The following is a 16,748-nucleotide window of genomic DNA, read 5'->3' as shown; positions in this document are numbered from 1 at the left end:
TTCCTACCCAAGGATGCTAAGGAACTAGCTAGCTGCCCAGAAGGGCCCTCCATTTATCCTCCAACCATTGGTGATCCCAAAAGAGTCACCTAGATCCCCCTACCCACCTGGCCCCGACGGCTTGGCTGCCTCCGATTGCCACTCATCTTTCCTGCTTTGGTCTTCAGAATCCTCACCCACAGTCCACCCTCACCCCCAAGGCCTGGGCTCTCCTCGTCCCCTTGAGCTTCTCTGTTCCCTCTGCCGGGAGAAGATGCGCAGAGAGGAGGGAAGTGCAGGCAAGGCAGAGGATGCCAGCTCACCAACTCTGGGAGTTAGCTCCTCTTATAACCATGACAACCAGTGTCAGAGCCGCCGTCACTGTGGCAGCCACAGCAGGGGGAGCAAGGAGATTCCCCTGATCAGACGGGGTGGGGGTGGGAGACAGAATCTCCCAGCTTTGACCCCACCCCATTAGAGCCAAACTTTCCCCTTCACCTCACCCTAAACACACAGTGATTTTTCCTGGGTGATGGGGGTGGGGTCATTATGTCTATCCCCCTGTCTCTAGGCAAAATGAACCCTTTTTCAGACCGAGCCAATTTGGGGTGCTCTTTTTCTTTTAGATCTAGATCTAGGAAAAGAAATTCTGAGTCTCCTTTCCTTCTGTCATAAAGTCTGTCCTGGAGTCTAACTTTCATCCCTTTTACCAAATTAACCCTTTCCCTTTCATTTTTCCTCTCTTCAGAGAGAAGAACCCCTTTCTTCATCTCTCTGAAGTTTTTTAAGCCCAGAAATTCCTTTCTGCCATCTGACTTAAATCCCTTCTCCATGACAGTTTTAGTTCTAACTTCATGGATATGGGAGAAAACTCTATTTCTTCCTATGTCCAAACATGCCAACCTGAGAAATTTATCAAGTCTCAGATACTTGATATTCTCAACCCTCTTTTTAGCCTCATTTCTTACATTTCTGCAGAGATGAAAAGTTTACAAAGTAATGTCATCACTCTAACTTATGAGATGGGCATCAGAGGAATGACCTCCATCTTTAAAGATGAGGAAATTGAGGTTCAGAATAAAGGAATTTGTCCAGGGTCACAGAGGGCATGGAGTTCAAATATGATCGTAAACCTCTCCTGAGCCCAGAAGTACTGTCTCACACACACACACACACACACACACACACACACACACACACCCTCATCCATTTTCCAAAGCCCCGATTAATTCAGACAATTTCCTAAATCTGAGGCACTCTCCTCTGTCAACGTCCTAAGTCTTCCAAAGAGCCAATGAAGACAGAGAGAGGAGAGCACCATCATCGCAGGTGTCCATATACTCTAGGACCCTGCTAAATGGCCTCTTGAATCTAATCCCTGGATCTCTCCATTAAACTTGAAGGAAAAGGGCAAAGGGAAATAGAAAATGCCAGTGCCTTGAGGGGCATCATGACATGGAAGAAAAAACAATGACTAGACTCGAGGGCAGGAACAACCTGGATTCAATCTTCACCACTGGCATTTATTAGCTATGTGACCACTGGCCCAGTGATAACATATATATATAACAACATATAACATCTAGGGGCAGCTAGGTGGCGCAGGATAGAGCACTGGCCCTGAAGCTGGAAGGACCTACGTTCAAATCTCACCTCAGAGATTTACTACCTGTGTGACCCTGGCCAAGTCACTTAACCTTAATTGCCTTAAACATCCAGGGCCATCGCCAGTTGTCCTCGTATATATCTTGCCACTGGACCCAGATGGCCCTGGAGGAGAGTGAGGTTGATGATCTTGCATAGCCCTCCCTCACTTAAATCCAATTCAGTGCAAGTCATGACATCACCTCCCAATGTCATGGCCCTCTTTGAAAAGAAGGACAAACAATAATGATAACAACATCAAGTCTATTTGCTTATCTGTTAAATACACCACATAGTTTCTGTGATGCTTAAACCCTAAAGTATTATATAAACGTCAGCTACTGTTCTCCCTCAGTCTCAAAAACAGAGACTTTAAAACAGAAGGCTGGAGAGATAGCCCTGAGTTTTCCTTACTTGTAGAGGCTCCCTACTTACCCAGGCAAGTTCAAACTGCTTTGTCTGGCATTTAAGGTCCTTGGTTCTATCTTTCAAGCCCTTCTCAATGTAGAAAGCCCTCTGAGGGATGTTATTTTCTTTATTCTACACAAATACCATTTGGAAATAGGTTCTAGGTTTCCCAGTATTCCCCTTCTTATTCTGATTTTTCAGATGAGGAAATGGAGACTCACAGAGGTTAAGTCACTCCTCAAGCACTCTGTACTCTGGCCAAATTAAATGAGTGTCTCTCCTAAACCTCAACTTTCCTCAACCCCTGTTTGCCCAAATTGTTCCCCAAACTTAGAATGTTCTCTCTGCCTTCTTCATCCAATGAATTCCTAACCATCCTTTAACACTTAATTCAAATGCTCCCTCCTCCTCATTAAACTTTCCTTAAAACCTCTTGTTAAAGGTAATTCTTCCATGGGATTTTGATCTTGGACCTAGTCCAATCCTTTCATTTTACACATGAGGAAACTGAGGCCCAGAAAGGTTAAGTTACTTGTTCAAGGTCATAGGAGGTAGTATGTGCTAAACTAGGATTCAAATCCAGGTTTTTGGACTCCAAATTCAGCATGCTTTCTACTTACAGGATGCTGCCTTCTCCCTCAGACTTCACATCACTTTTACATTTTCCTAATGTACTTCATATGTATTATTGTAGATAACAGCAATCATTCTATCTTATCCTCCTCCTAGACTGTAAGCTCCATGAAAACAGGGTCACATCTTATACTAAATAGTGTCCCTCTTATATTATGGCACTAAAATACGCCCCCCCCCATACACGCACATACCCAGTGGGGAAAACCCAACCTTTTTTTGGGGGGGGGCAATTGGGGTTAAGTGACTTGCCCAGGGTCACACAGCTAGTAAGTGTCAAGGGTCTGAGGTCGGATTTGAACTCAGGTCCTCCTGAATCCAGGGCCAGTGCTCTATCCACTGCACCACCTAGCTGACCCAAACCCAACCTTTTAATATTCCATGTTGCAAAGTTTGGGGAAGAAATACTTTATAATACTGCTGATAGGATTGTGGATTGGTACAAACTTTTTGGACAGCAATATGACTATATATAATGGATCACAAACTGATTACACATACCCTTTGGCAGCTAAGACTTATCCTAAAAATATATCATAAAGACAAAAGAACCTGTTTGATCATATTTTTTTAATCTTCCCCAGCACCTAGGTAGAGTTCTATGCTTAACAGCTCCACAAACCTTCGATCGAATGCCAAATATAACTAATGACTAGGAATTCTAGAGGACTCAGACCCAGGTTCTGGAAGACTCATTTAGAGGGATTATATAGTCATGGTTCCCAGTCTGAATCACCCTAGCAAAGAGAGAGTTAAGTAGGGAGAGGGTTGTCATGGTGTCTGGGGTCAAAAAGGGGAAGTAATAGAAGGTTGAGTCAGACCAGGGACTGTACAAGAGCACGAGACATGAATGGGGGGTTCTCCTCAGCATTCCTGGGACACCCCCAGAACCATATTTCCCTTTCCTTGCTCTGAGAGGTCTGTCATATTTGGCCAGAAATAAGCAAAGCCAGTTGTCCCTTATATCCTTCCCACTTCTGGCCTCTTCCAAACCTCACCGTCTCTTCCTGCTCCATTTTCCCTTCCCCCCCCTCCTCCTCAGTTCCCATCTTTTTTTTTGGTAAACTCTACCCACCCCCTCCAGTCCTCCCCAAACCACAATCTTCATTTATTGTATCCCCTCCTTTGCATCCATGCAGATTAACTTCTATCTACCACTACTTTCATGAAATTACAAATCCACCTTCCACTCCCCGTTTCTGAAACCTCCACCCCACCCTAAAACCCTTCCCCTGTAGTTTAACCTCCCTCCAGCTGGATTTGACAGTCTCTCCTCCTGTATTACAGCCCTCCTCATAACCTTTCAAACTCTTAAGGTCTCCCCACGCTCAAATCCATCCTTACCCTCACCCTCCTTTACCTAGATCAGAGTCAGCTATATAGCCCTGCCATCCTAATAGCATGGTGCCACAGATCAGCCCTAAACCCTGGCCACCTCTTTCCTTTTCATACTCCTGCTTCAAATCACAATTTTTCCAACCCCCAACTCCATTTTCAGATGTTCAGTAATTTCATTTGCCCAAATAGCTCTTCTTGTCTTCTGAAGACACTCCAAATTTTGTAGGCAAAGAATCCAAGGAATTGGGGGAGGAATATGGATAAAATCAAAGAAGCAAGAGGCTTAGGGGCAGACCTAAAAAAGAGAGACATGGGATAGATGCCTTCCTTCCCAAGTATCTATGTCCTTGAGCCCACTGGAAACCTTGGGTAGCTAAGCCCATTGGCACACAGGTGCTTGAGACCCTGCCTACCTCAAGCTTCAGGAACTTACCCTCTCCTGAAGTGACCCCCTTTCTGGCCCGGTAAATAGTGGGCAGCAGCAACAGCACATAGCGGCTTGGGTGCTGCCAAGAAGGGAGCTGGCCCCTGGCACTGCCTAGCGCTATTGTAGGAGGTAGTCTGTGCCCGCCCTAGCATTCTGGGTTGGAGGGGATGAACCAGGCTGCCAGGGGAGCTACTCTCAGCTAAGCTGGATAGTTTGATTATCATTATTGACAAAGCCCTTCTGGTATTATCATTCCGTCCATAAGACGGGACCTCCTCCAACCTACTTCCCTCTCCTCCAAGACCTCCAGGGAAGGGAATGCTATTCTTTAACCCAGGGTCTCCCAGCTCCAATCATAAGAAAACCTTTGATGCTAATTTCCATCTTTCTTAATGTAACTTTCAGTCCTTTCTGACTAGTTTGTTCCCTGTGGAGTTAAAAATAGATCAAGGTCTCTCCCCCTCATTTCTGGTTTTACTCCCCAAGGTGCCCTTCTTGTTGCCTTCATTTCTGTTGCTGTAATGGCAGCCCCTTGGAGACCACAGGATCAGAAGTTTAAAACTGAAAGAGATTTATAAGGTACCTAGGTCCCACTCTTTCATTGTATTTTTTATTTTCCCTTGAACAGGGCGGCTTTTATCTCACCCCACAGAAAATGCATTAATAAACACGATACAAAGGACTTGCAGTAGTCCAGAGAGCAATATGATTCTCTCCAGTGAGGTCCACCTTTCAGAACCCGTACAGTCCCCCAGATGCCTACAAATACCCTGGCACTGGGACTGCCCTTGAAAGGAGACCGGTTTGACTTTGCTAGGATGGAAAGCTCCCAACATTTCTAATAAATCCCATTTACCACCCAAGACTATGAAGCCCCCCAGAAGGAAGCAAATGGAACTTGGTATTGCTAGAGTCAAACTCCTGTCCAGCTGGGCGTGATGGCCAATAAGTAAAGGGAAAATCCCAGGCCTTTTGTTTCCTGGTGTTATGCCTTAAACTTCCCTACTCTTCCTCCAGTTTCAAACATGGTGCTCTCAATCCTCTCCTCTCTCTAGCGGGCTGGTGCTATCTGAGAATTTGGCTTTCTTTTGAAGATTAGAGTCCAGAACTCTTGAACTTGGAGTGTCTGGAGAGGAAACCACAAAACTGAGGCTAGAATTCAGGAAATTTCCCTAGGAGGCTAGAATTCAGGAACTCTCCCATGTGGTTCCTCCCTTCTCCCAAGGTTGCTACTTATTGGGCTGAGAGCTTGGAGCCCAGGAACTCTTGCTACCCTTTTATTTTACAAACCTGTAAACTGAGAACTGAGCAACTGGTCTGTAAATGCTTGGGGTTTTGGGGCGGCTAGGTGGCGCAGTGGATAAAGCACTGGCCCTGGATTCAGGAGTACCTGAGTTCAAATCCAGCCTCAGACACTTGGACCTTACTAGCTGTGTGACCCTGGGCAAGTCCACTTAACCCCCATTGCCCCCCCCAAAATGCTTGGGGTTTGAGCCTCTGATGGACCAGAATTAGACCCCTTCCCCTCGGGTAGGGGTCCATTAACATTTTTTGTGTTGTGGACCCATCTGGCAGACTGGTGGAAGCCTATGGATCTGATCTCAGAATAATGTTTATAAATTCACAAATTACAATATATGGACTACAAAATAAACCATTGTACCAAAATCATTTTTAAAAATAGTCCCCCACTGCAGGATAAGAACCCCTTATGTAGAGAATCTTCCTTCAGGTTCTTAGAGCCCAGGATAATAATCCCCCTTTGCCTCCCTTCCCTGGACTTTATCTCCCACACACAGGTCCTTTCCTCCCTCCTTCCTTGCTCCTGGCCCTTTCCTGCTTCTTATTGTTCTCCCACCCAAAGGCTCCTTCTAAAGGTCTTCACCTTGGAGAAGAGTGAATAAAAGGGAGAGGGAATTGTGGGTTATGGCCAAGATGTTTTCTCTTATCTCCTGCCAATCTCCCTTCATGTTGTCTCTTAAAAGGGGAGATGAGGAAAAGGATGACACACAGGAAGGGGAAAGCATGGTCAAAGCTTAGACCTTGGCTTCCTGCTCTCTGCCAACGAGCAGCTGGGGGGCCTATGGAGCCTCACTTGGGATGTTTGGAGAGGAGAGATAGTAAAGGCCCTAGTAGTCAGCCTCTTATTCTTCCAATTGGGCACACCTCCCACCCCAACCATTGGGAGATTTACCAGGAGGTCTAATTTCCATCTCCATTTGCTGCCCCCCTCACTTCAGACAACAGCCTTCAGTGTTTTTCAGGAGGGATCCTAGCTCCTGCTGGGGGACTCTACTGGGGTGTGGAGTCACCTGTGGCTCAGCCCTATGGGTATAGGACTGGGGTCATCCACTGAGAAGGCAAAGGATCTCTAACTGAAAGGACTGAGAGGGAAGGCATAAGATGGTCCCAGCAAGGCCTTGCCCTCTTAAAACATTCGAGAAATCTGATCTCCTCACTACAGGAGATCATTTGGAGGAGGGAAGAAAAGCAGAACTAAGGCATTCATTTCAGAGGGACAGAAAAATCCCAGAGAAAATGCCGGGCTCAAAACAGGCATTTCATAAATGTCTGGTGTATGGATGAATGAAGTAGAGGTCACTGGAGCAGAGAGACAAAGGAGGAGAGGGGATTTTGAAGCACAGGGGCAGAGTGTGGTAGAAGAAATGGGGAACAGGGATCCTTAAAGAGAATGGAGACAGAAGACTGAAGTAAGAGACAGGTAAAAAAGCCATGGAAACTCTGCCTTAAGACCCAGACATCTGGCCCCCTAGTCATTCCTCAACCCAGCTGCACCTGTCAGGCCAGGAGAGGAAGGCTGAGCATTGGGTGAGGGGAGCAAAGTAAACAGACAGGGCATTTGTGCAGATGAACAATGGTTGTGCCAGTGCTCCTGCCCTCCTGGCACAGGGCAGGCCCGCTGGGTTGGGGGGGGCAGCTGCTGTCTGGAGCCTATTGCTCTTGTCCCTCCCCATTCTCCTTCAAAAAACCCAGCAGGGCTGAACATCAAAAAGCCAGCTCAACCAAACTAATGGAAGAAATATACTACCTCTTTGCATATCTCTTATGACCCTACCCTGCACAACCCAAACTATTCCATTTGCCTTACTCTAACTTGTGGGAAATACTGTGGTCTAGGACTGAAATTGAGCTGTGTGTATTCACAAACTATCTTCCAGACTTAAGACTCCAGTTTCTACATTCACCTCCTCCTGTACGAAAGCCTTTAATCTGGTTGTTTCCTTCTTCTCCCCCAACCCATGAAATTAAAAGATATGAACAGAAAATTGGACACAGATATATTCACATTCACACTCACACACACACACACTCACACACACACACACTCTTTCTCTCTGCTTAGAGGCTCTAGTCAGGCCCCTCTCTCCTTTTAACATTAATCCTAGTCGTCATGTTTCTTAAAAAACCATGAAGCTGGGCCCCTGATCCTCTCATTTTAATTCCCTCAACCTATAAAAATTCCTCCTCACACACCTTAATTCCTCTTTCCCCCGGTTGATCCTCTGTCTGTTTTCCTTCCTCTCCCCAGGCTCCATGACTCCTTAATATTGTCCAGTGTTTTCCTAGCTCCCAGAGTGTCAGCCTCCCCTAGGGAACCCCAATTTCCTTAGCCTTCCCTCCAGGAACTTCCGGCCTCTTAGTCCCCTCCCAGCTTTCCTAGCCCTCCCCCTAGCTGCGCCCAAGTCCCTATACCAAAGCCAGCCACCTCTCTCCACACTCAGAACAAAGAAACCTTCTCTCCTCTTTTCCTCACACCCTCAGTTCAGCTCACACCCAGATGCCTGGGTCCTAGAAATCCTAAGAAGATCCCCAACTCCCCAGCATGTCCTTTGCTCCTGGCCCCTGACCTTTCCTAGTCAGAAAAGGGCCTTTGTTCTGGGAAGAAATCAGGCTCAGGGTTTGGGGGGCTGGGGTGGGGGAGGGGTGGGTAGAGAAAGAATACTTGTGGGAATTGGGTCGATTTGTGGAACGGGGAGGTTGGGGGCAAAAAAGTTGGTGATATCCTGAAAGAAGAGAAATAAGGAGTTAAAGTACTATTAATTATACAGAAAGAGAAAAAGGACAGCTGAAGAGTCAGAGGAGAGTAGCAGAAGATGAAGATAAAACCAGTGTTTCTCCCCTCATGGGTGACCACAAAAGATGGGTAAAGCCCTGGGTCCAACCCTCCATCTGCCCCAAGCTAGGGATTAGGAACATTGTCTCCCCACACTTCCTATCATGTATAAAAATAAAGAGAAGGCAGTTTAAATTGGAGGGAGACAAGTATGTCGGCCACACGGTCGACCCCTTTCTGTCTTAATCCGTCTTCCAGAGGTGACCCTCTCCCCTTCCGACAAGGCCAAAAGCCACACACTTTCTAAAGGCTCCTCTTTTTTGCTGGCCCGAGAGGGTTTTAGCCTCCAAGTTTCAGTCTTCCACGGTGAGGAGACTCCAGAATCTGTCTGTTATCCCGTCCTGAAATGGGTCTGAGGAAGGGGGGAGGGAGGTGGTGAGAAATATAGACAATCCAGGTGACTGGCCTCTTAGATTCCAAACCTCGCCCGTGGAAGGATACTAAGGCTTCTGACCCTCCAAGATCCAAATCTCACACCCTCTCTCCTCATCCACCACCCCCAAACACAGAGTAGACCACTCAGAACCCCTTTCACACTTGCCTAAACCCTTCCCACCCCCTCTCTGGTCTTCCCCCACCACACACACTCTCTGGTCTTCCCCCCGCCCCCCCTTCCTTTTTAGGGTGGAACCCAATTTCCGTGGTTTCAAAAAAACCTCTCCGCCCCCCTTGGCCTCACTCCAGGGTCTCAATTCTAACGGCCAAAAAAATAAACAGACTTTTGGAGCATAAGCCTGGCCGGAGTGGTGGCAGAAGGGATCAGGGAGAGCCTGCTCCTTCCTATCCCTGTGCTAGCTTTCCCCCCAGGTTGTCCTAACCTAGCTCTGTATTGATCAGGAGTCTAACAGAAACCTCAAGTTCTTTTCAGTATACCAGACCCTCAGCTCAAGCCCCGGGGGTCAGGTTGTCCCCACACCCCTCTTGATAGCCAAATACAAATCACATCAGATTTGGCCTTTACATTGGGGAGACCAGGAGGGCCCAGGTGTCCGGCTGTCTAGGCGGCGGAAGGAAATATATAGGGTTTTCCATTACCCTTGGGGGGGTCCCGGAGGGGGAAAGCGTCCAGGCTTCTGAGCTAACTTGCTAAAAGCAACCTGGGGCGAGCAGGGCAGCAGGGTGTGGGGGCGGATAAGTCACAGATTAAACCAACTCTGAAATTTTAGTCTTGGCCCGAATCACAATGAGACTAGTGTGAGCGAGGAATGGTGCCCGTCTACGGAGGAGGATTGTCTAGCCTAGGCATGGGTCTTCCAAGAGGTCTCTTCCAGGATCCCACTTACTCACTGGAGAGTCAGCCCCCATCATGTGCTAGAGGATATGGAATGGAGGATCATTGCTCTTGGGAGTGGGTCTAGGTCCCACAAGTGGGAATTACATTTATAGCTAGAAAGGGGGTTTTTCGGGGTGACAGGTGCTGGATTGAGGAAGAAAGAATAAGAGGCTAGAGGAGGACATAAGTCTGGGAGCTTAGGCAGTGGAAGGAGGGGGAGAAGGGAGCACAGAGTTGGGGAGTAGGGCACCACTCTCCAGAGGATTCACAGCTGGCTGAGTAGATGGAAGAATACCCACACAAAAGACATTAACTCCCTTCCGCAGCCACGTTGGGGGTGGGGAATAATGGAAAGGAGACGAACCCTCGTCCTCCCCCACTCCAGCCCAGACTGAATGTGAGTGTGAGTGAGTGGGGGGTGGGGGACAGGGAGGGTGAATCACAGCTGGAAAGTCCATTTGTGGCCGCGCCGGGAACACTCTGGTCCGGGGGAGAGGGAGAGCGCGAGCGAGCAGGGAAAGCCCCCTCCGCCACCGGCGGGGACAAAGGTGGGAACGCGGAGGCGGCGCCGGGCGGGCAGGGCTAACGCGGCGGAGTAGTGGGACCCGGGAGGGGGCAGCGGGAAGACCCAAGACCCCCTCCCCGCTCCCCAGCGCTTCACCCTCGGCCCGGCGCGCTCCCGCTCCGTCCCGGGCCGGCTCAACTTTCTAGGCGCCCCGAGCCCCGGCGGTCGTCCACACCCCCCCCCGTCTCCCTCCCAGCCCCGGGGCCGCAGTTACCGGCTCCACCCAAGTTCAGCGCCCCAAGCCCGGAGGGGAGGGGGCACCGAGGGCCAACCCACCTTAATCGCCTGCTCTCGGCTCCGGTCGATCCGCGCCCGTGTGAGGGATTCGATCCGAGACATAATCCGGGGGGGAGGGGGCCGGGTCGGGCGCGGGCCGCCCAGGGGGAGCCGGGACGCGGCCGCGGACCCAGGCGTCCAGCTATTGTCCGTGGGTCAGGATGGGGGGGCAGGGGGAGGGGTCCGCCCAGCACGCGTCTGTCTCAGGGACAGGAAGTCTGACTCCCCCAGCTCAGCACCCAGCATCAGTTCCTCAAACCTAGTCTCCACCCCCGCCGGAGCTCGGGAGGGAGGGGGGAGAGGGGAGGAAGGGGGGAGGAGCGGAGGGGAGGCGGGAGAGGGGAGGGGGCAGCAGCGCACCCGCCGAATGGGGGTCGCCCCTGGACCGGACTCCCTCCTTCCCACCCCCAGAACCCGTGGCGCTCTCCTCGCCTCCTTCTCCAGCCTCCTCCAAATGCCTCCGATCCCCCAGACTGTTCTCTTCCCTTGCCCCCTTCCCTTCAACTTCAGGCTCTTAGGTGGAGGGGGAATTGTCCAGGGCCCACCCCTCCTCCCAAGGCCTCAGGTAAAGCTGGGCTGGGGCGGGTGGGGGGGCGGAGGCAGGAATGGATGCAAAGAGCTCATTCAGTGTTTAACGAATGCAGCCTAAGGGTAAAGTGTGAAGCGCTCGCTAAGCGCCCTTATTTCTTATAGTCTGGCAGAGCCTTCCCTGGCCCGACCCTCCGGGGAGGCATGGCCCCGGGAGTTCGAGCGCAGCCCTCCGAGTCCGGGCCCCGGGAGCTCTCTTCCCCGTCCCAGCAGGGGAGGCTCTTGCCGAGAAGAGAGCCCCTGACCTCTTCTGAAGGTTAACATCCGTTCTGCTAAGGAAGTCTGCCTTTTCATTTAAGTCCCATCGCTCCTGCTATAATGTAATTAAGTTTTGTGTTAAAAACTACGAGTAAAGTTTGTTCCCTTCCCACCACTTTTCTCTTCATCGGCACGCCCGGGAAGGGGAGGATGGGTTGGGGTTTGGGGTTTGGTTTTGGGTCTTTGTATCCTCAGCGGTTAGCACAGTACCTGGCCCATAGTAAACACTTAAACTTGTTCTTTGAAATTAAATACTCCTCGACTTGGAGAAAGTACTTTCTTCCTGAGGAATTCTTTTGCTCTTAGGAAAATTCCTCTCTGAATCTAACCTCAATCTCTCACCTTGCATCCTGTGCCTGCTTCTCAGCAGGTCCCACTTTTCTGGAGAAGCCAAGAGAAGGCAATCGCATACCATCTGTGCTGGGGACTGACCTGGTTCTGGTCCATGAGGGTGTGGCATGTGTTAAAGGGGGACAACCTGGACCTACAGATAGCTGCTCTCTTTTCCTGCCGGCCCCCCCCCCCCACCTCATCCAACTCAGCATTCTTCTAGGTGCCAGTTTTAGCTCCTGCCACTATTTTGGGAACCTTCGGCTTTTCATTGGCTGAGTTTGGTTTGGCCTCCCCCCCACACCATCAGTGTGTTTTCTCCTCCCCTAGCAACCACTTTCCCAGGGTCACTAATTATCTGTTTCCAAATCCAAGGGCCTTTTCTCAGTCCTTACCCTTCTTGACCTCCACCAAGCCTTTGACACTACTGTGTACTCTCTCCTCCTGGATACTCTCTGCTCCAAAGGTTTTAGCTCTTTCCTGGTTTCACTTCTCTCTGTGATGGTTCCTTCTAAGCACCTTAAACAGGATCATTTATCCAAGTCTCACCCACTATATTTGGTCACAGTCAAGGCTCCTTCCCTGTCTCATCAGCTTCTATAGATTCAGTTATTATCTGTATGCAGATGACACTCAGCCCCACATATCCAGCCTTATCTCTCTCCTGAGCTCTAGGACCACACCACCTGCTTGTCCTGTAGACATTGAAAACTCAACCTGGCCAAAACTGCAATCACCTTACCCCCATCCCCCCACCCCAACTTCCCTATTTCTGCCAAGGACACAAAAATTCTCAACTCTACACCCTCCACTCCAGTCTATCCAGTCACAGTGGTCAAGCCTTGTTTTGTTTGTTTGTTTGTTTTTTACTGAGGCAATTGGGGTTAAGTGACTTGCCCAGGGTCACACAGCTAGTAAGTGTTAAGTTTCTGAGGCCAGCTTTGAACTCAGGTCCTCCTAACTCCAAGGCAGGTGCTCTATCCACTTCGCCACCTACCTGCCCAAGCCTTGTTGATTCTGCCTCCATAATCTCCCTCACACCTGTCCCCTCCTCTCCATTCACAGAGCCACTACTCATTCAGGCCCTCCCCACCTCCCCAGTGGGCCTCTGCTATAGGCCCCTCACTGCCATGAGCTCTTGTTTTGTCCCTGCACTTTCCCACTCGGTGCTTCTCTGCAGCCCGTCATGCCCTCCCTGCATCCTCTGCACAGCCGTCCAGTGATGCTACCAAAGCACCAATCTCATCCTCATCGTGTCAGTTCCCTGCTCAAGAAGCTTCACTGATTTCCTAACTGTCCTGCCTCTAGGATAAAATTCAGGCTGCTTTTTTTGGTGTTTAAAACCCTTCACACATGGCACTCCATTCAGGGCTCAGCTCAAGTGCCTCCTCCTTCCCAAGGTCTTCCCTGACTCCCCCTACTTGTTATTGAGTGGAGAGAATAAGCATTTCTATAGGACCTACTATGTGCCAGGCACTGTGCTAAGTGCTTTACAAATGCCATCTCAAATATCCCCATTTTATGGATGAGGAAACTAAGATGAATAGGTTAAGTGACTTGTTCAGGATCACACAGCTAATAAGGCTCCCAACTCCAAGCATTTTCACTGGCTGTCCTCTATACCTGGAACTCTCTCCTCCCTCATCTCTGCTCCCTGGCTTCCTGTAAGTTTCAGCTCAAATCCCACCCTCTTCAAGGAACCTTTCCTGATCTCCCTTAATCAAGTGCCTTCAGAGCAGCTAGGTGGCACAGTGGATAAAGCACTGGCTTGGATTCAGGAGGAACTGAGTTCAAATCCAGCCTCAGACACTTGACACTTAACTAGCTGTGTGACCCTGGGCAAGTCATTTAACCCTCATTGCCCTGCAAAAACCAAAAAAAAAAACAAAAACAAAAACAAAATTAAGTGCCTTCTCTCTGTTGATTCTCTTCATTGTATCTTGTATTTAGCTTCTTTGTACATAATTGTTGGCATGTTGCCTTCCCCATTAGACTGTGAGCTCCTTGAGAGCAGGGACTGGTTTTTTCCCTTCTTTGTTTCCCCAGCATTTAGCACAGTACCTGGCTCATAGTAGGTGCTTAATAAATGCTTGTTTCTCTCCTTTCCTGCCCTGATCCTGGAGGAAAGACCAGCAGAAATGGCACAATAACCCCTTACATCAACTGGACACAGGCGTCTGGACTCTGTCTCCCCCAAAGGGCAGCCAAGCCTGACGAAAGAGCTAAATTTAAAAACAGCCTGGAAGAGGCCAGAGTCAACCAGCCCCTCTTTCCCCTTCCCTGCTCCGCCCTCTGAGGGGCCCAGAGGAGGGGACAGGCTATGGGTCTGAGGCTGCCAACTGCCAACTGAAAAACAGATTTTCACAGACTTTCCCAAATGGACCTGAACAGAAATCTAAACCCTAATCCTAAATAAATCCTAGAAATGACTAAGCCCCTCCTCACCCTTGGTCTCTAAACTCACACTAGATAGGGGGGAAATGACCTCCTCATTTCCATCTCCCACCCACTGCAGTGTCTGTCTGTGATCTCTCATGGAGCCCCCTCCCTCTGTGAAGACATAGGAAGGGAAGGTGAAGCAATTCCAATGAAACCCAAAGGATTTAGCCTTCATAAAAACCAGTACGCTGGCCACAAAGATGTGCCGTGGATGTTGTTTTGTCTCTGCTCTTTCTCCCTCAGTGCCTCAGAGCCCATGCTCGTCACCTCAGCGCTGGGAATCAGTCCCACCACTCCCAACCTACCCAGTGACCCATCTCTGATAAAATAAGATTGTTAAAATGCCAGAGCTCCCAGTGTGGTGCAGTGGAAGGAACCCTGGAGCTGGAGTCAGAGACTGAGCTCGGGTCATGTCCTGCCTTGAACACTCAGGACTTGTGTGACCTTGGCTAACTCTCTATTTTCTGAGCCCTGTTTCCTTCTCGGTAGAATAAGGGGCTTTAGATCTATTGTCTTACCAGGCTCAGAGTAGCCAACATGAGAAACATTCTATTTCCTGTCGGGGAAAAGGGAATCTGGATATTTGGCAATACCTGGTCTTAAGCCACATAAGTAATTGGGATGGTTGACTCTGTCCTTATTACACTGATTCTTAGTGAAGAATAGGAGAGAGGAACCAAGGCATGGACAAACAGAAAATATAAGGTATAAACAAAACCCAAGTTTCCTACTTCTAAGAGAAAGTAGACAACAGGGCCTCAGATTTCCTTGATGGAGAAGCTTACAAGGTGATTGGAGAGCCTTGGGAGAAAAAAAGCTGACCTAAGAGGCAACACAAGGAATCACAAGGAATAGAGAGACTTCTAACACTCTCCAACCTAGGTTGCAACAGGGGGTGACGTGGGACTTATGCCCCACAACATCTCAGGAGGTGAATCTCAACAAGGTTCAGGAACAAGATGAGAGATCTGGGAGGAGGGGCAGGGTCACACCGGAAGAGAGGGACATCAGAGGCTTCCCCACTTCCTCGGCTTTGTCCTAGCCCTAGCATATTTAAGGAAGAGGAAAGTATAATTATTTCTACCAATGCAATTCTGAAACACTCCCATGTAAAAGCCACATCTTTCTCTTTGTACTTAGTAGGACTTCATGTCCTGGAAGAAATAGAAGGCTCTTTCCCTGCCCTATGATTCTGTCCATTGAACCAGGACAGGAAGCGAGAAAAACAAAGATAAGGTGTGAAAGGGAGGCAAAGTAGATATAGACAAAAGATCTATACAATGAGGGAGAGACAGAGGAAGAGAGAGAGCTTAGACAGGAAAAAGATAAGGAGTAGGCCAGAAACAGAGTACCCTAGAGAGCAACTGAGAGCCAGAAACAGTGAGTGTGGGGGAGGAAATGTTGGGTGGTGAAAATTCCCTTACTCTAAAAGCTTTTCTATTCCTACCTGAACACCTGGTCTCTAGACACCTTCTGCTTTACCTGGACTAGCCTTTTCAGATCTGGGCTGGGTAGGGCCAGCTTCCTCAACTAAACCTTACCTTGTAGGAAGAGAATTCCATTATCTAGAACTTATCTGCCTGTCCCTAAGCATCCTGGTGAGAGGAGACAGGGACCTTAGGATTCCTGGCTTCATTTTCCAGAGGTCTGCATCTCCTGAGAGGGAAGAGAAGACCTCCTTTTCTCTCTTTTTTTTTTTTTTGCAAGGCAGTGGGGGTTAAGTGACTTGCCCAGGGTCACACAGCTAGTAAGTGTCAAGTGTCTGAGGCCGGAATTGAACTCAGGTACTCCTGAATCCAGGGCCAGTGCTCTATCCACTGCACCACCTAGCTGCCCCACCTCCTTTTCTCTTAAAGGTTTTCCTATTCCCCACGTGTTTCTCTTCCTTCCCTTGTCCCTGTGTTTTCTTCCCTCTTTCAGCCTCACCCTACCCACAGCCCTCCAGAGAGAAGATGCCAATACAATGATTTTCTCATCTTTACTTTCCCTCTCAACTAGTCCCTGGCTAAAAGAGCTGCAGAGAAGGCATCTAGATATGCATAACTGGCAACAACCATCGGGCTTCTCCCCCTTCCCTTTAGAACCATCCCACCCTTCAACCCTCTGCAATACAAAAAATTGAGGGGCAGCTAGGTGACACAGTGGATAGAGCACCGGCCCTGGAGTCAGGAATACCTGAGTTCAAATCCGGCCTCAGACACTTATCACTTACTAGCTGTGTGACCCTGGGCAAGTCACTTAACCCCAATTGCCTCACTAAAAACAAAACAAAAATTGAAAAGTATGTGTCTGAATCCATATAAACCTGGCAAATGAGATTGCAAATAGCCACAAGTATGTGTACACACACAAACGCATCCAAAAAGTTCTGCCCATGGTCTAACCTCACTTTTCCCAGTTGTGGTATCTGCCCTGAAGCAGAGCTCAAGTGCTCTCCTGCTCATCTTTCAGCTAT

The 16,748-nt window shown here is 49.1% G+C and overlaps 1 protein-coding gene across 5 annotated transcripts in view; it reads right to left on the bottom strand.

The window, feature by feature from the left end:
- Positions 1-16,748, bottom strand: part of ARHGEF2 (Rho/Rac guanine nucleotide exchange factor 2) — a 30,914-nt gene that overhangs the window by 13,614 nt on the left and 552 nt on the right. Inside the window, exon 1 of one of the 5 annotated variants that reach the window (XM_044003697.1) lies at positions 10,679-10,942. The exons of 1 other annotated variant lie outside the window; for it this stretch is intronic. In XM_044003697.1, coding sequence (XP_043859632.1) covers positions 10,679-10,741 — 63 coding nt within the window. In that variant the 5' untranslated portion in view covers positions 10,742-10,942. Of the gene's footprint in view, positions 1-107; positions 307-4,435; positions 4,511-7,924; positions 8,026-10,678; positions 10,943-16,748 lie in introns of those variants that run through there. 3 more of the 5 variants (XM_044003701.1, XM_044003698.1, XM_044003699.1) reach the window with 3 other exon arrangements.

This window comes from Dromiciops gliroides, chromosome 4, assembly GCF_019393635.1.
Source record: "Dromiciops gliroides isolate mDroGli1 chromosome 4, mDroGli1.pri, whole genome shotgun sequence".
Lineage (NCBI taxonomy): Eukaryota > Metazoa > Chordata > Mammalia > Microbiotheria > Microbiotheriidae > Dromiciops > Dromiciops gliroides.
Note: the sequence above shows the minus strand (reverse complement) of the source record. Positions and strands in the feature narration are given on the sequence as shown.